General features: G+C 38.5%; 2 protein-coding genes across 3 annotated transcripts in view; one reads left to right on the top strand and one right to left on the bottom strand.

Annotated features, from left to right (window-relative positions):
* Positions 1-17,343, bottom strand: part of shroom2a (shroom family member 2a) — a 47,448-nt gene extending 30,105 nt beyond the window's left edge. Inside the window, exons 1-3 of one of the 2 annotated variants that reach the window (XM_084722595.1) lie at positions 17,086-17,343; positions 14,675-14,885; positions 2,833-2,981 (exon numbers count right to left, since the gene is read on the bottom strand). In XM_084722595.1, the coding sequence (XP_084578721.1) occupies positions 2,833-2,981; positions 14,675-14,881 (356 nt within the window). In that variant the 5' untranslated portion in view covers positions 14,882-14,885; positions 17,086-17,343. Of the gene's footprint in view, positions 1-2,832; positions 2,982-12,631; positions 12,903-14,674; positions 14,886-17,085 lie in introns of those variants that run through there. The other variant, XM_084722598.1, reaches the window with a different exon arrangement.
* A 315-nt stretch (positions 17,344-17,658) lies between these two features.
* LOC146323577 (synapse-associated protein 1-like) lies at positions 17,659-21,913 on the top strand. The gene is made up of 9 exons (XM_084722602.1): positions 17,659-18,022; positions 18,162-18,280; positions 18,380-18,446; positions 19,168-19,241; positions 19,348-19,487; positions 19,633-19,784; positions 20,804-20,862; positions 20,986-21,130; positions 21,213-21,913. The coding sequence occupies exons 1-9, from the start codon at positions 17,827-17,829 to the stop codon at positions 21,338-21,340; spliced, it is 1,080 nt and encodes a 359-aa protein (XP_084578728.1). The 5' UTR covers positions 17,659-17,826; the 3' UTR covers positions 21,341-21,913.
* Positions 21,914-23,129: the final 1,216 nt, after the last annotated feature.

The following is a 23,129-nucleotide window of genomic DNA, read 5'->3' as shown; positions in this document are numbered from 1 at the left end:
AACTTATAAGGCAACACAGGAGATCTGTTGGTGTTTCAAATGATCTGTTTTTCTGTGAATTCTGCTTGCACTCGTCAAAATATGTTTGTTACCTTGATCTCCGTTGCTTTTTAGACAGAGGCTGTCCATATACAATTTACTTTCAGTATACTAACTAGAATTCAACTTAAATTTTTCTGCATTTAGCCAAATTGCAGCTTCTGGATTTTACAGTGAGCAAAGAATAACAATAACAGCTGGAATGCATGAAAATGCAATGTGTCAATGAGGGATAATTATAATGTTTGACTGTATGCAGTAGTTAGCGTTGGCAAGTGTTAAACAAATTTTGCAAAAAAACATGCAATTTAACTTAACCCGCCCTGATGTTGCTTTTGATGTGAAGTTGTTGTTTTTCAGTGAGGCTGTTAAAGTGATAATTAAAATGTAAAAATATCTGTAAAACTGTTAAGATTGCCTCATCTGACAGGCCAAAGTGGAGGCAGAGTGCACAGTAGTTTTGTCGAGGCATGTGCAAAGACAACAAGATTCTTCCCCTCAGATAACCACACCTATCTGTTCTCTGTGTGGTGTGTGACAGGCCTCTCCCCTTCCCCTCTCCCAAATGACATTACACCAACAATCTCACGTTAGTCACTGCATGCAAAATAAATCAAGCTCCGCCCTCGACCTGTGTGTAAAGAGACCACACCTGTAGATGGGAGCAGGTTCTGACAGCTTCCTGATCCTCGTTCAACTATCCAACATTATCCCTGAGATAAAAAGAAAGGTGTTTGGCGCCTGACACCTTACATGTTCAGGCACAGGTTAAGCTACAGTCAAACATACAGTAAGGGCTCTGGAAGGGGACAGGGAGTGATGTGTGATGCTGCTACACTGTAGCTTTCTACACAATGCGCAGACTGCAGTTGGATAACAAGAAAAAGAAATAGTTCAGGGTTCTGTAATGAACCACTATCACTTTACTGTGTTCTAAATCAGACACAACCTTGTTATTGTGGCCCTGGAAAATGACTGACTGGAGATGCTATTTGAGACAGTCAGAACAAACTAAATTCTTCACCATACAAGAACAGAGGAAGAAAGAGTCCCACGGGAATAAAAGTCTGCGTAAAATGCAACATGAACAATAGGACCTGTCCTTGTAAGGAAATGTCTTTCTCCATTTACAATTACAAACATGCTGAAATGACAATACCCAGATCCTTTCCTTATGCCTCCTGCTACACTGCAAAAAAGCCCTACTAGACAGCACTCAAATATTCTTAAATATAATCAAATTGTCTTGTTTTAGGTAACACAATCTGCCAATGGGGTAAGCCAATTTTGCTAGGCAAGAATTCTTAAAACTAGTGTATAAATCAGGCCACTTAAAGGCCATAATTTATCCATTTTGCCCTTTCCTCCACCTGCTGATCTCACAATAACTGGTAGGCAGGGATGGCAAATTGTTTTCTACTGCTTCATTGCTCCCTACAACTAATTATTGCTCAAGCTATTAAGGAAAAGAAAACACTGTTAAATATTATTTACAGTTTAACACTCAACTGTCTGTGTGATTGTGGTTGGATTAGATTAAACTGACAGTGGCTGTGGCAACATGAGCAAACAATCGTACAAGATTGTGTCATCAAATTGTGATTCAAGTGCTTGTGAAATTGTGATTGGTGCACAGAAGTATGTGATGTCACATTTTTTCCAACTGAGCCAAACCCACTTCAAAACAGTGAGAAAGGCAATGACACAAACAGAAACACAGACATCTCACGTGTAGTGACCAAAACTGTTCTAACCTTGGCAGAAAATTGTTGTTTATATAGTAAGAAGCTGACTGACAGGACATGTTTTTAAGGCCTTTAAGTCATCCCACAATAGAATAGAGTAATCAAATAAACACAGATTGTTATACACAGTAATGCATCCTTGTTTCCAGATCCTATAATAGACACGTCTATTGAGAATAAAATACAATGAGACTCACAGCCACGTCCTTGTGGAGAGATAAATGGTGAGTGGACTTCCTTGTACGGTAGGATTTGTTCAGGGATTACGTTATGATATGATACAATACAGAAAGAAATGCGGATGGCAAAGGGAGACAATGGCTTCAGTGTTTCACGCACAGCAAGGCCATTTGTAGGAAGGGCCTCCAGGACTAAGTTGACAAATGATTCATCAGTTAAACAAGATATGAATACGAAACAATACCTCGGAGTCAGTACAACGTGGGTCACAAAGACTGGCTTATGACAAAAGAGTCAATGTAACCATCTATTGTGAGCTTATCATTCATGAACAGTCTATTCTTTGGCCATTAAGAATGAATGAGATACATTCTGGAAAGAAAACTACGCAAACCAGAAATTCCTTATCACAGAAGGTGTAAAACTGACTGACTGATAAAAAAAAAATCTCAGTGTCACATAGTCTAATTTGCATCAAAACTTCCCCTTTGTTTGTCCCTCCTACACCGGCCTGTGCAGGATCTACTGGAGGAAATGATGTCACCTACAACATCTCTTCCTTCTTTCAACTTGATCATGAAAAACTGTGTCATAACCATGAACTCCTGCAGCCCAGCACAACCTGGCAAAACAGGACCATCCAGCTACCAAACTCAACAGTGACAGCTCCGAAGTCCCACAAAGTGTCGGCTACTCTAAAGACACACTGCAGTCAGACAGCTGCAAGGGCCACAATCCTCTGTCTCCACTCCTCTGTCACCTTGGTTTGTTGGAAATGTTACCATAGCGACCTGTTAGGCCAAGTGGGTGGTGCACTTGTGACAGTGGCAGATATAGGAGGAGAGGGGACCGGGGATTGGTTACCTACCTTTTCACCACCAGACTGAGGGTCTTGTGGGAGCCTTTCACTAGGCAGATTGCCTCCTGTCTGTAGCCACTCAGGGGAATCTCGTTGATGTTGACGAGCTCGTCTCCCACCTGGAGACTCACAGCTGCTGCCTTGCTGCCCTCCTCAACCTGGAACATAAACACAGCAGATGGGAAACTAAGAATTAAACAGAGACACCAAAAATGCTTCAGGAAGCCATCTTGTGCTGGCAAATTAGCTATTTAGTAAGTGAGTAGCAATGGCGATCAAGTTTCTACCACCCAATCTGTTTCCATAACAATAATTTATTGAGCCTCTCAATCAACCCTATGAAGCACTACAGGAGAGTAAACTAAGGATGTAACTTGAGATGTTCCGATACCATTTTTTCCCTTCCTGTACCTGAACATTGCGTATTGACCAATAAGACTATCGATCTCATCATAGTGCATTAAAAACATATTATTATTATTACCATTTATTAAAGTATATTTTTAGGGGGGTTGTGCTGTTATTAGGATAGGACAGCAGCTGACAAGACAGGAAAGGGGGAGTGAGAATGGGGGATGACACACAGCAAGGGTCGCAGGCTGGAAGTGAACCACGATATCATCGTCCATTGTGATGTTTCACTCTGACAGGCCAATTCGGTAGACATCAGCCAACCCTACATACTACTAACCCTGTAGGGATGAGATGTGGTTGCTGCCTCAGGTTAAACCCTTTGTAAAACCAAGAACAAACAGGTCAAGTACAACAAATGAAAGTCATGGAACATGCACTTCGCCATCCTAAGAAAACAAACAGCTCCCATTTTGGGGTTAATGAATTACGTGGTATTGGATCTGCGCATAGACGTGCACTTGCCGATAACAATACCACAAAAAACGTTAGTTAAGTAACAGTAGCAGCAGTAGCTAATGTTAGCTTACTAATTTGTATGTAACACATGCAACATATGTTTAGACAAATTACAGTGTGATGCTAAAACCAACTTTATATTATTCTTCAGCTGTCAGCTGGCAGTGCAGTACAGTTAATTTGTGCAAAAGATCAGAGGAACTAGAAGACATGAAATTGTCTTTATGAACCTCTGGCATTTAATGCTGATGCAGCTGTGACACTAAAGGCAGCAACTTTTCTACTGGCCCTGATTAAAATTTCAAATAAAATTCAGGGTACTTCAACTTTAGTTAAGTGTATTTTATGCAACTGTAGACTTCTACTCCACTAGATCTCAGAGACAAATATTGCACTGTCTGCTCTAGTATGTATCTGACAGATTTAGTTACTAGTTACATATAAGATTTGACTTTATACCCATCCATTTGCTGGACAAATCTGTATGTATCAAGTCATCATTCTCAACCTAGTTATATGTCTTTTTTCAAGACACAATGAATGTTCTCTCCTGTTGTAACTCGTATATTGTTTTAGAATTGACCAACACTTGATCAATTAAGTAAACAAGCTGCCTGTTTTTTGTTTTGTCCTTTTTTCGAGCACTGACCTGACTGGGCAACTGTCTGATTTAAGTTACTAGCCTGACGTAACTTTTTGCTGGTTACCTTGTAAAATGGCCACCAGTGCATACAAAATACCATTTATAAGTGGGTGCCAAAGAACTTCTTCTGTCAAATAGGTTCCCGCTACAGTGTTGTGAAAGAGATTAAGTAACCTCATTCGACCTAACCTCAGTGCTACTTACTTATTGCTTCTCAGTACTGTGATAAGCAAAACCCTGATGTTTACTCTGTAGGTTTTAAAGCCTATTGTGGTGCAGCTCCTTCTAATGTGACCTTATGTCACTTTTGTACTGTGTTTTAGAAACTGTAGTATTTGGACTAATTTTTATCAGTGTTTCTAACAAAGCATCCTCAGAGCGGGACCATTTATGAAAGAAAAACTTAGTGTATAGTGATATATGACATCAGAAACTTCACTACTCTCATGTAGTTGGAAATGCAACATTTTTATCTTGCAACTAAATATTTTCTAATTGATGAATTAATGGACCAATGTGTTGGAATGGGAATTAGGAATGTAGCGATGAAATAGTGGAGAAACTCCAGTGGCTGCAAAACATGCGAAAGGCTGGATCTCGAGCCAGTGTTTGGTGCTACTATAGAAACACAGTAGTGCAATATGTTAGACTCATTCTACGGTAACGAAAAACATTCATTTCTGCCAACAGATTCTCCTAAATGTTACACACTTAAACTTTAGTATTATCAACTATAACTTGCACTTATGATTGCATCCAAATGGCAGTCGAGTTATAAAAACAAGGGCAACATAACAAAGAAAAAAATGCTTCAGGGATCTGTGAAAGAAAAAAAGCAACCAGGGTCTTGTTGACATTCTTAATATGTTTTATAGGGTAACAGTGACAGAAGAAACGGACTGTTTACCAAAGTTCACAGCAGGAAGGCCAGTCTCTAAAGAAAGGGATCAAAGGCTATAAAAAAAACCTCAAAAAGCTGCTGTCCAAGCCAGTGGCATGATGTGAAAACAAACCGTATTGTGTTTGTTTGAAGGCAGACACCTGGAATAACACATCTGTCAGAGGAAAGTACAGTGAACAGAGTACAGTGTAGTGAAGTGGCTCCAGGGAGGACCCACCAAATGCAAGACATTAAACTGACAGAACCACAGCTACAGCCAAGGTCTCTGAAGTGTCAGATACAGCGAGCGTTAAGGTCAGCGCTGTCCTCACACTGACGCAGAAAATCAGATAAAAGTCAGCAAGACAGCACGCCTCAGTGTGCAAAGAAAAGCAGAGAGAACTTGCTTGGCAGTTGGCACATTAACGCACAAAAGCCAAGCTCTGCAGCTGATTATCAGTTCTACGCACAACCTGTGAGAGGGGGCTGTATGACTCAATGACAGAGGTATGTGTACATTTACAGACCATTACGTGTTATACGGCCACAGAAAACCAGAACCCAGATAGCTCCAATCAAAGCCCCTTTTCATTTTTCTATAATAGAATTTTAAGGCAGGGTTCAGGCAGGGCGGACTAAGGATTTTTATGATGGCTGGCTGGATTCCTGAGCTGCTCCTGATATGGTAATGTATTTTGTAGAGAAACTGAATCACTGACTGTTGCATTTACAGTAAGCTACAATGTTTAAAATGGACACAAACTGAAACATTTGGGCGACACAACAACCAAATGGGCATCACATTTAGGTAAACAGTTTATTTTTAACAAGGGTAAATTAGTGGTTATGGGTTATGCAAGGTTAAAGTAAGGTCTTCAATAGAGGCATTAGAGTTTTCCCCTCTCTCAGTATTTTCTGACTTGGGTGGTATGTAGGTATTATAGCATACACAGGTATTTAGAAATCCTGATGGTCTGATTTTAAATACCATCAAATACACAGACACTCCTCTTTCTACTAAACTGATAGAGGTTCTGTACTAAAGTGATATTATTGTAGTGTGCAGCACGTACCATAAGAGGTCAGTCTCTTTACTGGTGGACAAGGCAGCACAGTTGAACTGTGAAACATGGTGTTGGGTGGTTAAAATTACAGGACTAACTAGTTAAAAAAGAAAAATACCTCTGCCCCTGTTTGGGAGTATGGACTTAATCCTGATGATAAGGGTAAACCAACAAACACTGCAGACAACTGATTGGTCAGAGTAGTGTAGCACAGGGCAGCATAGTGAGTAGGGCTGCACAATTAATCGCAAGATTATCAAAATCGCTATATGGCCAAGTCAAAAGTCCAAATTGCAGTTTTTTGAAAAGGGTTGAACGTGTCAGAAAACAGCATTATAATGAAGTACTGTGATGCTGCCTAGATGCCTGGGCCTGAAAATCTTTTTCTTCAGATGAACAAAACATGTTTGTTTGGTACAACCCCCAACAAAAATCACATCATCATCCTTTTAATAGGCACTTTTTTCAGTAAAAATGAAAATGGAGTTGCACGATCATTCCCATTAATCATATCACATATAGCAATTGAAATTTCAGTTAAAATGATTGCAACACACCTTTTTCCCTACCATATTATGCAGCCCTAGTAGTGTGTGACTTAAGTGAGTAAGTGATGGAGGACAGGTTGGGTAGTGAAGTTCTCAGTCTGGCAGTAAATGTACAGTGTAAGTTTGAGTTTCTCAGTGAATAAAGGCTGCAGCTTCTCAAGACCAAAGAAGAGTTCCTGTGTATGTTGTTTCCCAACTGTTGGCAAAGTGTTGTTATGACGATCAGATCTGCTTATAATGAGGGATTATGGTCTACAGTAGAGTCCTTTTACGTGAGCTTTACACATATACCATCATAATATCATATACTCCAGTAAAATGGAATGTATGAAATTACTCTACTAAATTTTCTGGTAAATCTACTAATATGTAGTTTCATTGAAAAAAAAAATTAAAACTCAGCAAATTCCTAAAACAGCTGGATATTGTACAATTGTACATTTTAGCTAACACCACTCAAAAACTGGATTAACCAGGAGTTACTTTCAGTAGTGGATGAATACACATTTGGTGCCTTAGTGACAATTTGCAGTAGCTCTATGGCTTTGAAGAAAGAAATATCAGGATTTAGCTACACAAAATGGTATTTTCATATAATTTGTTGCCAATAAGAACAATACAGAATGGCACCAGACCTATCCTTTAAGCATTGTGTGGAAATTTAAACTTTGTGACATATAATCAAATTGACAGTTTTAAAATACTCAGAGATGGACCACACTTCACCTGACTACTCTATTTGAAAGATTCTTCTCAAGTACATTTTTGTGAAGGTTGCAAAGCTGTAGCAAATAGGACTGACCTTTTTAGGCAGTAGCATACCTCAGAATATATTTGATTATACAGTGCTGGGAAAACAACCAAGCTGCTGTACATTTTTTCGGGTGCCTAAAGAAACTACATAAAAAGGAGAGCATGTAAGTAGTTCAGCCCAAGCAGACAGGAATGATGAACTGTAGCTCCAAAGAATCAGAGTAAGTCAACAGCAGTTCAGCAGAACAGAGAAGAGAATATAAACTAAACCAATAAGTGCAACTGGTGAAAAACTAGCTTTAATCACATTTAAGTACGCCTTAAAAGGCAGTAAGTGTGCAAAAACTAATTGTCTGATCAAAGCACAGTACAACTTGTTTTCCACAAATCGTTGTATATCCAAACAATGATGTCTTCAAGACCAACAACACTTGCGGGGCATCTGTCAAACAGCTTATGGTTACACAGTAGTCTGGGTTTTATTCAAAAAAACAACAACCTAACCTAAAACATGGCTCCACAATAAGAAAATATTTTAAGAATGTGAATAAAACAAGCAGTGTCAAGTAGCAGCACAAAATAAAGGCAGTGTTCCCACAACATCAAGGCAGGACATTCAAACCGCTTTTCCAAACTTTTTTCACCATGTCTGGCCAATCAGCAAGAGCCATACCATGTCCTTTGTTTACCATCTTCCTCCAGGCTATAATCACACAAACTGCACTCATCCTGGATGCCTGAGTATCCTCCAAAATAGCCTCATGTCTCTCTGTGGGACATGAAGGGAAGGATGTGGTGGCAGTGAGGGTAAGGAATGTGTCTTTTCTGCTGACAGATGTCCTGTGCAGCACGCTGACAGGGCACTGAACTCAGACCTCTTGTATGGTTTTAGGCATTGCCTGCACACATCATTGACGATGTTCATTGCTGTTTGACAAGACACCAGCAACCGCATAAACAAACTCACCCCAATTTGACCTCTGCATAGTTTTCTTTTGGTTAATCTGTCTCTCTAAGTTAGACAGATGTTTTAAGTATCTGTGGCTTTTGAAGAACTTCTTGCTATAAATCACTACATTTGGTTGTGGCCAGTACGTTAACCCTCTCCATAGATGGAAGTTTAAGTATCATTCCCAAGAGGTTATACTACATGTTTTTAGACATGCTAGTGTTGTGGCTCTATGGATGGCAATGTCCATCACTTTGGTCCAGATTGAAATATAATAACTATTCCATTTAAGGTCAAAATTCACAAGTTTGACAGTTACTGGATAGACCGCCATGAACTTTCATCCAGATATCTATGGTGCAAGAATCCTGATGACTTTGCAAGTCTCCAGACTTTTCCTCTTGTGCCACCAGGATTTTGACATCATAGTATTTGATGGATTGCAATAAAATTTTGAAGAGACATCAATGCCCCCCTGAGGATGAACTGAAAGCACTTTGGCATTTCCTTATGTTTGCATGCAGCACCATGGTCAGATCAAAATTTCAATTTGTTGAATACTTTGCTTTGTAACCATACATGTGAAAAACTGAAAAAATGAAATCCCCATTAAGGACACATTAATCACAGCAAGCTTTTTTTTTCAATTTAAATACCCCATACTGCAGTAGGTAGAAGCCAACCAGTCTGTGTGGAGGTGAAATTGCACATAGTATATTTGTTGGCAGTTCATTGTGCCAACAAAATATTTGAAAGTATGGCTGTACTACATCAATGCATTAAATGCAGAAGGTTATTTCCATACACATGATGGGTATCAAATGAAATAGAGAAATAAAGGTGTCAATTAAAGTACTCAATTAGTATTAGTGTCACTTTAAGGGAACTAGTGTCAGTACTGCTATAGTATTTTTTTTAACAATACCCAGCCCTTATCCCCATCAGCCTCAGCTATTGATTATTGCTAGTTAGCAAATATTAATCTGTTAACATGTTAAACCAAGATGATGAGAACCCAGTGCAACAGTAAACATTCTACCCACAAACATCAGCATATCATTGTGAGAAAGTTAGCTTAAGTTAGCATTTGCTCAAAGTACCGCTAAGCACAGCCTCTTATTGTCACCTATGGGCTATGGTTGTCACAAAGGTAATAGTTACATATTGAAAAAATAGAAAACATAAATTACAAATAGAATTTTCATGACAGAAGACAATGTTGCAGAGACTACATGTTAACCATCAAAATGGGTAACTTTATGTGACTGAGCTTTTACTTACACAAACCAGATGTTTAAAGATGTTGAAACAATGTTGAAAACTATATATATTTGAAAGTTGAGATGAAATGAAAAACATCCCCAGTCATACTGTACACCCATTAAAACAAAAGCGGACGCTTATTTATATTCCAAATGAAAATCCAATCATATTTCCAATAAAACAAAATATGATGTGAGCTTGCATAGGCTTGACCAGACCAGGTTCAAGCAATAAGACATCCACCCATCAATCAATCTCCAACTTTTAGTGACACAGAGCTAGATTCATTAGTTAGCTAGCTACCAACAGCATGGTACGTTGGGTTATGACACACCTGCTTTTCAACTTTCAAATCACATCACATTCCTTTTCCTTTATCACCTTTCTTTTTTCAGTCTGATACAGTTACCACATGAATAGAGCTGGATATCGGACCTCAATACTTTTGGTTATAAATACCTCCTCAAATTTGTCCTATTCTGTACTTTTTTCTTTGTCAGGCCATCTGTGATTTAAATCACAATGTTGATTATGTTAGACTGTACATCATTGAAGCAAACTTCTTGCACAGTTTCTTGTGTTTAGAATGCTTTCTTTAATAACAATTGACTTTTTCTGAAAGTTAAAAAGGGTTTTGTAGAAAAAGATTTATATTACTCAAAGTAAGATACCAGAAAAGGTAATATTGTTTTGGTCTTTACACATGACATTGACCCTTGTTTCTGAAATTCCAGATAAGACATATGTGGAATTAACTTTGAGCACCAAAAATGCCCTAAGACTCAAGAACATTAACTATATTTTATATCTTATGCAAATATTGCACTTTTACATCAAAGAGCACCGAGCCATTAATTCTCCTCTGCCTAATAAATAATCATTCCAGCATTCCATACCTCCAAAATCCTGACTTCCACAAACAGAAAACTATTTGGATATTAAATTTTTTTCCTCACAAGAGCCATGATCCTGGTCTATATGAATCATCTTTGTTCCAGAGATTGAGCAATCCTAAAACAAACCAGGCCCACTACTTTGTCACACAAAGGATTAAATAATTGGTAAAACCTGTTTACCTGCAGGTGATTTATCACAGCGTGTAAGAACAGATATTTTCGCAGTGTGTCTGGTACCGGTTCTTTTCAGAACAAACAATATCTTCTTCCATATAAAATTTGATCCTGGCAGAGGAAACATATATACAAGGTGCATGCCCAGCTGTGTTGTGTAAAATAGGATTATATAAGTTTATTGAGACTAAGGACTTTAAGTCCATGAAGACCTTGAGCATAACTTGAACTATGAGTGGAATGTTAAGAATTTTAATTAGATCCAGGATTTTTTTTTGCCAATACTCTAAACCATGCATCAAACTGAGGACCCTTTTTATTATCCTTCACTTTAGTAATTGGTAAGAATGTATGAAGGTGAGAAAACAGCCAATAAATTTGGTCATTTAGGCTGTCTCCAGCTGTTTGTTTCTAAGGTGAATACATAAAATGCAGACATACCAACCAAAACCAGGGTACTCAGTGCTCACTAGCCATACTGAAACAAGATGATGAAAATAATGAAAACAATAATAAAATGTAAGAAAGGGAAAAAAACGCAAAGCACCACAAGCCGAGTGCCATCTAGTTCTATAATATTCCATTGACGGCAGACATCTCTACAGCCGAAATCTCCAAAATGCTGCAAGTCACATTAAAACCATCTAGATAAATACACAGCACTACAGGTAATAAATGTATTTTGGTTTTGGGGTGAACTGTGCATTTAACACAAAAATCCACATGGGTGCAGCTGTGTTACATGTTTGACCAATATGCAGTGAAACGGAACTGATTTCATATTTTTAAGTAGCATGACTTGTCCATCCCATGGTATTTTCTTACATTTTTCCTGGAAGAACAGAGAAAATATTTCTGAAATATGAAATTGTTGTATTTTGATGGATAAGATCAAGTCTAACAACTATTATGACCAGAATTATATCTCCTGTTCAGGCAGGGTGTGTTATTTTAAGAATAGGCAGCACTCAAAAAAAGTAGGACACAGTCCATATATAGGTGCAAAAACAGCAAATGATATGTATGCCAAAAAATGTGCCAGATAAAGAACGAACTGCACCAGGTAGTGCATACAGGTTTACAAGCAACATATGTCTGAAATATGTCCACATGTCATTAAACAGACAAATGTTGGGAGTAAGGGGTTATAAACTTTTTTTTAGTATTAAGCAGACAGTGGTTTGTTGACACGCTGTAGACCTTTTTGTTACAGGCTACAATGTAAAGTTATTATTTTTGTACGGATAATAGTAAGTTTACTTGCATCTTTATCTTGTTAACACACATAATTCACTAACACACCTTTGTAAATCAGTGACTATAATCTGAGAGCCACTCCAAAAGAGAACAAATCACTAATCCTGACTTCACTTATCCCATCATGCCATTCCAATGGGCTTCAGGCTGTCACAGATAATTCACTACATTTAGAAAATCAAACAAAGCTCCAACATTCCTCCCCTGCTCCTGGTACCACAGGCTACCCTCCAAACTGAAATTTAACCACGCAGCACAAAAATATGAGAAAGCAAAGGTCCAGGTGGGATCTAATAACACACACTGCAGCCTAAGTGACAGCACACTAAACTCTGAGGCAGTTCAAGACAGCTTGACACACGTGTTAAGTCTAGTCCACTACCAATTTACTTTACGAGATTACTGAAAAATTTCTTTATGTTCCAGCAAGGAAGACTCGGGGTTGTGATTATATAGGTGAAAAGTTTAAAGTAAAGGCTTCTGAAAAGGTCCTGAGGAACTGACATCTCACCATCAGATGGAAACAGGTCCACTTCACGTTGGTCCCTGGATGAAGGATATGGCGTTCAGTGACAAAACATTAACACTAAAACGCTGTCAATACCAAACCAAAGAACTGCAGTCCAACTGGGCGATGGTTCACACCGCACACGTTTCAGAAATGTGACCACGCCATTTAATCTGACAGCTTAAAGACTTAAAATACTCAGAATTCTAGTTATTTGAATTCCATTCTTGTAAAACCTGTGGTAATAGGGTGAAGGCGATCCTAACTGTATTGCTCTAAGCCCATGTGGTGCCTCAGATCCTGAGTTTCGTCCATCTGAGTTGGACTTTGGACCCGCTTTGGGTCAATACAGAAACCACAGACAAAAATCCAGCAGGGACACAGCTCCCAACAAACAGCCGCTGGTGGTATTTTACCATGTCAAATTAACTATCAAGGTCTTTTGTAGTAAATCATTACACCGTAAACAGAGAAGTGAGGTCACAGTGTGGTTTCAGAGCTGATTGGGCTGCACTATGTTTAGGTACTCTCCCTCTCATGGGCACTGTATGCATATTATGGCTCATATCTCCCATTTCACAAAGTCAAGACATACATTAGTGCGTTGTATGTTGAATGTATTTTTTGGAGAAACTTTAAAAGTTGATTTTTACAAATTCTGATTCCTTATTTCCTGTTTTTTGTTACAAATTTACTTTTATGAGTATGCCTTTATTTATATACAGTTTTAAAGGCTGAGAGAACCAAGGAACGTACACTTCATTTGAATGTACAATCTCCTGCATGTGCATGTGCGTGTGTGTGTCTGTCAGTACATAGTCATAGCCCTGCTTTTTCCCATGATTAAAGACACTATAAAGCAAGAATAAATGTATGTTCTGAGTTTGTCACAACACAGCAACATGTTGTTAACCACCCAGCCAAATTTGAATGATTAAAAAAATGCTAAGAGTGTAAAATCATGTCTCAAACTCATGAAAAAATTAGCAGTTTTCTCTCCTCTGAAATACTGGGGCTGTGGCTGCTCCGCTCTCTCTGTGTCAAAAACCACTATGACCTGAAAATGACCTGAAACATGGACGCTCTGTCTAGCAGCTTTATTGGACGTCCAGAGATGTCTGAGCCACCAGAGGCAGAGGACAGTGACAGGATGGTATTTCTTTTCTTCTGTGTCGGGTTGTTAGAACTGAAGTGAACTGCTGGGCTGATTTGGACTGAGAGAGTCACTGAAAGTATGTAAGTAACTGACTGTTAGGGAGGGTGAGGGGAGCGGGAGGTGGTGTCATTTGTGTCGCTTGTTGGTTCGTGGGGCTTATATAGTGTTGGGGGCCCATGGCTCCAGCAGGTCACCGAGTCGATAACTCAAGAATTCAGCACTACATAGTTCTCAGTGTTTTCACATTTTCAACACCCATTTTCTAACATGTATAATGAGTTTAGAAGAAACTGCAAAACTTGCAAAACATGCAAAAAATCCTCTCTAGACCCAGTGTTTAGTTTGTCCATGCTGGGCTACTGTGGAAACATATCTTGCTAATGCTAACGTTACCAGTAGTTATGTGAGTCTCAAACATACATAAAGCACCTTGGTGCCTTGCTTGTTTCATCGCGGTCTGAGAGGGACGAGAGAATTCAACTGAAGCAAACTTTCAAATCCAAGCAGAGAGATACAAGCTTTAAGCACAAAATATGTTTTCCTGCAAAAGTATTGACATCATATGCCAACAAGAATTTGTAATTATATGTATGGTGCAAGAAAATAGTTTAGTGTGTAGTTCCTCTTTAAACAATGATTTAGTGGAATGCTGCAACTTCCACCATCACATTTTATTGGATGGATTTTGTTGTCCACTTATTAGTGCAGGAAGAGTCATCATAAAATCGACATTGACATTTTGATTGAAACTGACAGTTTACAGGAAAGGAAAGTGCTACCATTTTGATATACCCACAAAAGGCAGTAAAGAGACATCCCCACTTGCAGTTAAAGCACACGCCAACTCAATTCTCAGCTGTACTTGACATAGACTTTTTAGGAGTATTTACCTTGGTTATGAGCAGAGGTTCTCGATGTTCCAGTCCTCCTCTGAGTGTAAATCCCCACGGTGCTCCTCCTGAAAGGAATACATCCACCAGCTTCCAGCCCTCACCATCTCTGCTCCTTGGATCCAGATCTCCTGATCTCTGCATCACATGCCAAACAGTCTCTGTCTCTGTATAGTGTGGATCATTTTTGTATCTGTCAGCGTCCATGGTACTGTTGTAAAAGTAAAGAAACAAAAAAAGACAGCATGAAAAAAATGTCCAGACACAAAATTTTATGAACAAGTCCTAAAATATGTTAAAACTGACAAAATATGAGTGCATTTACAAAAGGCATGATTTTGGGCCCAATCTTTGATTATTAAAACACTATCAGAAACATCAGCACATTCCATTCGAGTGCTATGCTGATGACACCCTGCTGCAATCTGTCAAAACAGCCTTGCAAGAACAGAAGACTACAGCTAGATCTTCCCTGGTACTAAAGAACAGGACAATATTGCATTGTATAATAGCAAATAAATAAATACCTTGAATATTACCCCCAATTCAGCATGGTTGACAGCCAATTCTAGATATGATAAAGATATTTCTGATCACTTTCGCAGCTCAGCACTGTCTGGCCACATGTTATTCTGCTGATCTTTTAAGCCTTCCTGAACCTGACCGTGACCTGAAAAGAGACTGTTCTACAATCTAGGTTCATAAATAAAGCTAACTGAGCATTTGTCAGTGGCTGGAGAAGCTAAAAAACATTTAGGACCTTGATCTTGTTTTTCTGAACTTTTTATTTATTTATTTATTTTTACAGGCCAGAGAGGACCTCATAATGCAAAAAAAGAAAATCAAATAAATAAATATGAAATAAATAAGAAACAGACATTAACAAAAGGCAAGGCATTTTGAGTAGGGCAGAGTCGGGTTTCATAACATTGGCATTTTCAGTGATACTCCATTTTAAGTCCACCCTTGACACCAAGGTAAGGGGTAACATTAATCCATCTTTGTTTGAAAGATAAGTGTCACACAGTGTAACACTTGCAGCCATTTGTTAATTTATGTAAACCAGTTTCAGTCTCTAAAACCCCTACAAATTAAATAAAAATTAACTTATTATCTTTGATGGCTAATTAGTAGTCTATTGTCTTTTCCATTTTGTTGGATTTAACTGGCATCACTGGCAATCCTTGTAATTACAAAAAAAAGAGGACAAAAGAAAAGTGATCAGAGCACGTATTTGTTCAGGAACATAGTACATGCACAGTGAAACATGGCAGCACCATTACAATAAACAAAACCTCACACAAAAGCTAACAGAAATTTTTGAAATATGGGGCCAGTGCTGGACACAATAACAATATCACCCCAATGTACCTTTATTTTGGCAAGAATCTAAATACCACTGTGGGATGTCACTGAATTGAGTTTCTAGTAACATTTAAATAGGCTTCTTGACAGTTAGTCTTCAGGCGAAAATAGGTGAAAGGTTTATTGTTTGGGGATGGTGATGAAATAAATGATTTCCCCTCTAAAAGTTACTTTTAACAATTTTCAAATATCCTTAACAGCATGTGTTAAATACCCTTTTAACACGAACGCCTATCATCTTAAGAATTCACCAATTTTCAGTGTTTCTGGGCAGCCCACTTAACTTTTATATTTTCAATGGCATTTTTAAAGCCCAGCGCAGATTTGATTCAGGTTAATTAAGATTACAAAGTGTTCCATCTAAGATGTGACATTTCCATAATTTCTGACTTTTATTGTTTAATGTACCTGTTGTTTCTATTTGTTATTGGCTATCTTCTATTCTCTATTTACGCGTCTTGACTTGCAGTACTTGCTTTCCTCTTTTTTTCGTACTATATTTCTTGTTTTGCACCAATATACTAAGACTAATTATTATCTGTGTGTAAAAAAAAAAAAGATAATGGCAACAAACATGATTCTGATGGTAATATAGACAGCACTGCCTTACACTGAAAATACATATGTGCTCTTAATTTGAAAGGAACTGCTCTTACAGATACATAATCACTTGTAACTGAATGGTACCTTCGCTTGTCATAAAGGCTGTTTGCCTCCGTCTATACGATATAAATTGCATCCTTCATCTGTAACGCTGTGTAAACACCTGTTGTCATACTACAGACAGGCTGACTTAAACTTAATGCTCTTATGTGTGAGAGAATTAAACACTGACAATGTCGAGCACCACAATGGAAACCATCTTCGCCTCCCATACAAACAAATAAGCAAAACTGCGCTGAGTTTAACAGACTTGCCATTTTAAATAAATGACCGACTCTTCGTCCGAAACAAGCACTTTCTCATGAAATTAACTACTCGACTCCCTGTGGTCCACGGCTTTCTCAAAAATAATTTCAAAACTCAGCTCAAACGGCTGACCTTACCTGGGAATACAACTTCTGGATGAACCGGTGAACAAGAAAGCCTCGTCGGGTTGGCACGCAGCTATATCCCAGGTTTACGTTACACATTCTTCATCTTTTTCAACCGTTTTATCTCCAAATGAAACACTTTTTAATTACTCGGTAGTTGTGCGGACGGTTTCGGGGAATAAACAAGAGAGTTTCTAGTGTTTTACACGCAGCACTTCAGTCCGTACCCTACTTCATGATACAAACCGAGAACGACACACTGACACACTCAGGAGAGTTTAAATTAGCTAAGCTAACCTAGCTCCATCCATGGACAACAGTCAGGGATAACAAGTGGAGGAAAACAGCGCGAGTCTGCCATCTGCCGTTAACTAGCGAGTAAGGCAAGATTTGAACGTTTCTAAACAGCATGGGAACCCTATAGTTACGGAACGCTCACGGGATTATATACATATCGCAGTAAATCCTTATTTAGCTGGTTAGCTATATATTTGCTTAGTTTACAGCCTAATGAAAAATCCATAATTTTGAGGGGGCGCTTGTACGTTTCCATGACAACCCGAGGGTTAGACAGGGTAGACAGAAGGGACAAACTTAACTGATGCGCGGAAGTGGTTGATGGGTGAAACGTCATCGGCTACCACAGTAGTTACTAGTTTCAAACTATCCGAAAACTAACCCAAAAACGAAGTAATTTACCATTAGAGCATGTTTAAGAACTTCTTTTAAGATTATTGACAAGATATTTGAAGTATGTTTAAGAACTGGGGAAGCTGGCTTGGGATAGAAAACGAAAATGGCCAAAAAGGCGAGTCTGTTGTTGAAGGTAATGCAGACCAGAATCAAGACATAAACAAACCGACTGAAAGTGCCAAAAGTGAGCAGAGCAGTGCTGCTGAGGAAGATGCTCAACCACCTCAACTTCTCCAAAAAGCTAAGGGCTTCAGTGGTAAGTCGGATAAAAGTTGATGAAGTAGAAACTTTGTAGTACTAGTATTAGTAGACTGAACTAATTAGGTTAAATTGCTTTGCTGTAGCCGCGTATCCGTTCGACCTCAGTAATGTTTGCTATACTCGCTTCTTGTCAGGTTATATTTATAACTTCGCCAGCAGTGCCTCAAAGAAACTGTCCGAGTCTGTCGTTGAAACAGCACAAACCCTGAAGAAAAGCGTGGAGGAGGGGAAGATCAATGGAATTATTGATAAGGTAAATATCCCTTGGTGTCGGTGTTAACGTAGATATTTCCACCTCCTTCTTTGTTTTAAAGAAGTTTGGCCTGTATGATGATACATTTTCTTCCCTCAGACCATTTTGGGTGATTTCCAGAAAGAACAAGAAAGGTTTGTTCAGGAGAAAAAAGCCAAAAAGTCTGGTAAGTACTGAATGTATTCATATGTATCCAGTGTGTATACATGAGATGTTTGGAAGTCAGTTTCCTTCACTGTGATGAAAAAACAAAACAAGATCCTGTTAGACATTATAATAAGAGACTTTATCAAGTTAATGAGAAAGTTTATCAGAATGACTTAGTACTGTTTCATTATTTTGAGATACTAATTCAAATGTTAGTCAGTAAAGATACTAATTCATTATATTGAGACAACTAAGTAATTATTTTGTGAAAGTTTCTTATTTTAAATACTAAATATCTTGTGATGCTAATTTATTTTGATATACAAATTCATATTGAGATGTGTTGGACTACTCTTTGGGCCTTTTCATGGCTTTACTGTTAGGAAAGCTGAAGATTTGACAGGAAAGGTGGAGATAAAGTGAGGAAGGTGACATGTAGCAAAGAGTCGCAAGTGGGAGTTTACCCCATCATCACTGCAGAGGACTCATACTCTCAGTACATGTAATACATGGTCTACCAAGAGAGTTACCTGACCACCACAGTGACTCAATGTTTTGAGATAGTATCATATTATTTAGAGATACCAGCTCAATATGTTGAAATACTGATTATTTTGAGAAATATAACTCATTATTTTGAGATGCTTACTTGATATTTTGAGATACTAAGTACCAATAAAGTTTTTCATTATAAATGACTTGCACTACAGTAACTACAGGCCAGTTTTCATTGTTCCTAGATTCTGCTGTGCCACCATGGGTTGGTTATAATGAAGAGGAGACCATACAGCAGCAGATTTTAGCTCTCTCAGCTGTGAGTGTTACTCCTTCTAAAATGTTTCTTTTGTTAGAAAAATAGTGTGCATCAATGTAATTTCCAGAAGACTGTAATTTAAGTTTGTTGCTTTATTTGTTTACAGGACAAGAGAAATTTTTTACGAGACCCTCCTGCTGGGGTGCAATTTCACTTCGACTGTGAACAAATGTATCCAGTCGCCATGGTGATGTTGGAGGAAGATGAGCTCCTTCGGAAGATGCGCTTCCATCTGGTCCCCAAACAGTGAGTGTTTTTGACACTCACATAATACTTTGTCCCGTCTCTTCATCATGTACATCTCCACACAAGAGTGGGTTTATTAAAAACCAAAATATTTTGTTCCACCGCAGAGATGACTGCCTGTTCTTCTCTCTCTCGTTCATTTTAGGGTGAAAGAGGAAGTCTTCTGGAAGAATTACTTCTACCGTGTGTCCTTAATAAAACAGTCAGCTCAGCTCACAGCTCTAGCAGCACAGCAGGCTGCTGAGCGGAGAGACGTGGACAAAACTGGCACCAGACCTGAGGCTGTCCATCAAAAGGGTAAAACTACTGTAATGCCTGTGGTTAATCTTAATGTTCTTGTTGGTGAAAAAACAAAGATTTAATTTCAATTTATAGCCCCTTGTGCACAAAACCATAGAGGCCAAATATTGTGTGATAAATCAACAAGTGAGTTAACCGTAGGAAATGTTTGAACATGGAACTTTTGAACATAGTATTTTATCTTTGTTTTTGTTTCATAATCTGCTTAATTTCAATTTTAATACCAGCAGTCAGAAAAATATCGGGACAGAGGACTTACTATGCTCTATTAATGGTGTAGTTAGGAGTTTTTTTTAGTGTGTGTATTACCTACAGTAGAAAGCGGTCTGCATGCCCCCTGTTCGGAGAAGCAGCAGGGGTCCAAGTGTAACAAGCTAAGCAATGTACTGATGCAGAAGGGTGTGGAGTAAAATATATTTTAGCCACCAAAAAAAATGTATATGAGTTTAAGTATGTGTTATGTTTAGAACATTTTCACCACTTTCCCTTGTCTTTTAGACAGCTTTTTCCCACAGAGACTGCTGTTATATAAGCCAAATATCACTCTATAGAAAGCCGCCAGACTCCTTTGGCAAAATCACTGCCTTGACTGATTTGTTAGTTAGTGTTATTGTGTGACTTCAATGAAACTAAACTAACTCTTAAAATCACCATAGTCACACAATAACACGAACAAACTAACCGATCAAGGCAGCAGTAGACTAGAAATACCAGTGTTCTGAGGACTGAAATGACTGTTTTTGCCAATGGAGTTTGGTTGCTTTGGAGAGGCTTTATATAAAGGCAGTTTCTTGTCAGAAAGGGTTGTGTGATGGGAAAGTAAAGTGGTGGAAATATTCTCAATATGTAGTGTACATAAGTTCACCGCACACACTGACTGTGGATAAATACCACATACAATTCCACTTGGAAAAATCCACACTATCCCCGTAGTGCTATTGAAAAAGTATGAATTCCACTTTGTATTTTTCTTTGAATATACTTGAGAGATAATGTCAAAAAAATGATTTGTGCAGATGTAGTGAAACGGAAAACTCCCCCTTCCATCCGCACCACCAAACCAAAGACAAGTGAGGTAAGCCAGCTGTTTTCAAAGTCTAAAACAAACAAGAAACTAAGAGTAGTCATCATGAATCAGTAATTGCACTAAAATGATTGTAGTTAAGAGTCTGACCTCCATCTGTTCCTGTTCTGAAAGGATGAGGAGGATATCTCCACCAGCCCGCCTGTGACTGAATTTGTGAGTGATGCTTTTGACTCATGCAAGATAAATGAGGACGACCTACGCAAAGAAATGGAACAGCTGGTGCTGGACAAGAAGGAACATCCAAACACACAAAAGGGTAAGTTGTTACTCTGTTTAACTAGGTTCTTGTGTAATTAGTTTATCAGAGTTCAATAAGCAACTCGACAATGTGTTTTCAGAGGAGAGTGCTGACTGGGAGAGGGAGCTGCAGGAGGAACTTCAGGAGTACGACGTGTTGGATGATAATGAGAATCGTGATGACAACTGGGACAGGGAGATTGAAGAGATGCTGAAGGAGGACAGTTAAAGCACTTACACGAGCTCGTCCAGCCTTAACGGTTTGAAGGACACCTTTAAGGTCAGAAACAGATTTAATGCTCCCACTGGAGTGAGTCATTGCAATACTGGACCTCTAAAGTCTCTCCAGACAGAGAAATACTCCTGATGATCATTAACATTTCAGTGTACTATTTCTGTGGCCTGAATAGTTTAAAGTTTCATGAGTAAATATTTAGTCTCCTGCAGTTAAAGTTAAAGAAGATATCGTCCTGCATCTTAAGTTCCGAATATGATAATGTGAATGCCTGCAGAGAAAAAAGAAAATCTGCCTCAGACTTGGCCTCAGGAAATAAATCAAGACTGTTTAAATGGATAGGATTAATTGAAGCGTGGTTGTATGAGGTACCTTTTGATAGTCTATGGTAGATGGCAGTTGGCACGCCCCCAGTTTGGAGACGCACAGCTGCACCAACAGGGAAGCTAAACAATGCACTGCTGTGGACAGGGTCAGCAAAAAAAGATAGGTATTTTAGCAACTTAAAAATGGTCCACCTAAAAAAAAAAATCAGTATCAGTTTAAGTGCAGGCTATTTTATATTTTATATTTTATATTTTATATTTTACAGCTCTGCTTTGCCAGTAGACAGTCTTTTGTGCTGGAATACTCCCATTAAAATAACCAAATATCCAAATCAACCAAACGCCGTGGGTGAAATCAGTATTTTTACCTCACCTGTGTGTGACTTTGGTGAATCTGAACTAACCCTTTAAAACACCAAGATCACACAATAATGCAAAATAACTAACAGATCAAGGCAGTGGTAGACCAGCAATTCCTGTTTCCTGCAAGGTAAAATTGCTGATTTTGCTGATGGAGTTTGGTTGGTTTGGTGAGAGAGATGCTTGGCTTATATAACATTGGTTTCCCATTGGAAAAGGCCGTCTGACAGCAAGGTAGAGCTGTGAAAATATTCTGAATATAGTGCATACTTAAACTGATCTAGATTTCTTTTAAGATTACCTGGTTTTTAAGTGTCTAAATTACATTTTGCTGGTGATCTGTCCACAGCAGTACATTTCTTAGCTTCTGTGCTGGTAGCTCTCTCTGCTTCTCCAAGTCCTGGGCGTGCCGACTGCCATCAATAAAAACCTCATACAACCTCAACCGATTAAAACGATCCCTTATATTTAACATCGGCTGAATAGCTCCCACCTTTGTGTGGGAATTACAAGATAAATGCTAAAAATAGTGTTGAGGTAAAGCATAATAGTAGCACAAGTAGACAAATGCCCCAAACTGAGCAAACTGACTCAGCAATGACTGTTACAAAGCAATATCAAGCTAAAGTTTGCTACTGTTAGCTAATGCTGTAAGCTGAACGAGGGGGTATAGTGAATTGAACAAGGCTGCATTTCATTGTTCATTTATAAATTGAATATGGCTGCTCTCCTGAGGAGGAATGTGATATTGTCGTATTTCAAAAGTTACACAGTCTCTCTTTCAAGACTTTCTTATGACTGAACCAACTCTTCTTTTAAAACTGTGTTGGTAACTGATAATATGTGACAGCGTATCTCAAGTATAACTTCTAAAAATCTGTGAACAGTGCATTATGGTAAAGAGAGTAATACAATATACATCATACCTGTGATGGACCTTTTGTAATTTATCCAGGTGATAAAATACATGACTGAACATATTTATGTCATTGTCTCCACATGCACACATACTGTATACTGTAGATGATCATTTAATGTACTTTGTGGAGACGTGCCAATCTAAAGAAGCTTTGCGTCTCTGCTGTTTACACCAGAAT

The sequence above is a fragment of the Lutjanus erythropterus genome, chromosome 7 (assembly GCF_056507025.1).
Source record: "Lutjanus erythropterus isolate fLutEry1 chromosome 7, fLutEry1.hap2, whole genome shotgun sequence".
In the NCBI taxonomy this organism is placed as follows: Eukaryota; Metazoa; Chordata; class Actinopteri; order Lutjaniformes; family Lutjanidae; genus Lutjanus; species Lutjanus erythropterus.
Note: the sequence above shows the minus strand (reverse complement) of the source record. Positions and strands in the feature narration are given on the sequence as shown.

Excerpts from the sequence above, each read along its gene's own strand:
- LOC146323577 (XM_084722602.1), top strand. The coding sequence starts at position 17,827 with ATGTTTAAGAACTGGGGAAGCTGGCTTGGGATAGAAAACGAAAATGGC. Across the intron at positions 18,023-18,161 it reads AAAAGCTAAGGGCTTCAGTG|GTTATATTTATAACTTCGCC; the intron begins GTAAGTCGGATA and ends GCTTCTTGTCAG. Across the intron at positions 19,488-19,632 it reads TTCCATCTGGTCCCCAAACA|GGTGAAAGAGGAAGTCTTCT; the intron begins GTGAGTGTTTTT and ends CGTTCATTTTAG.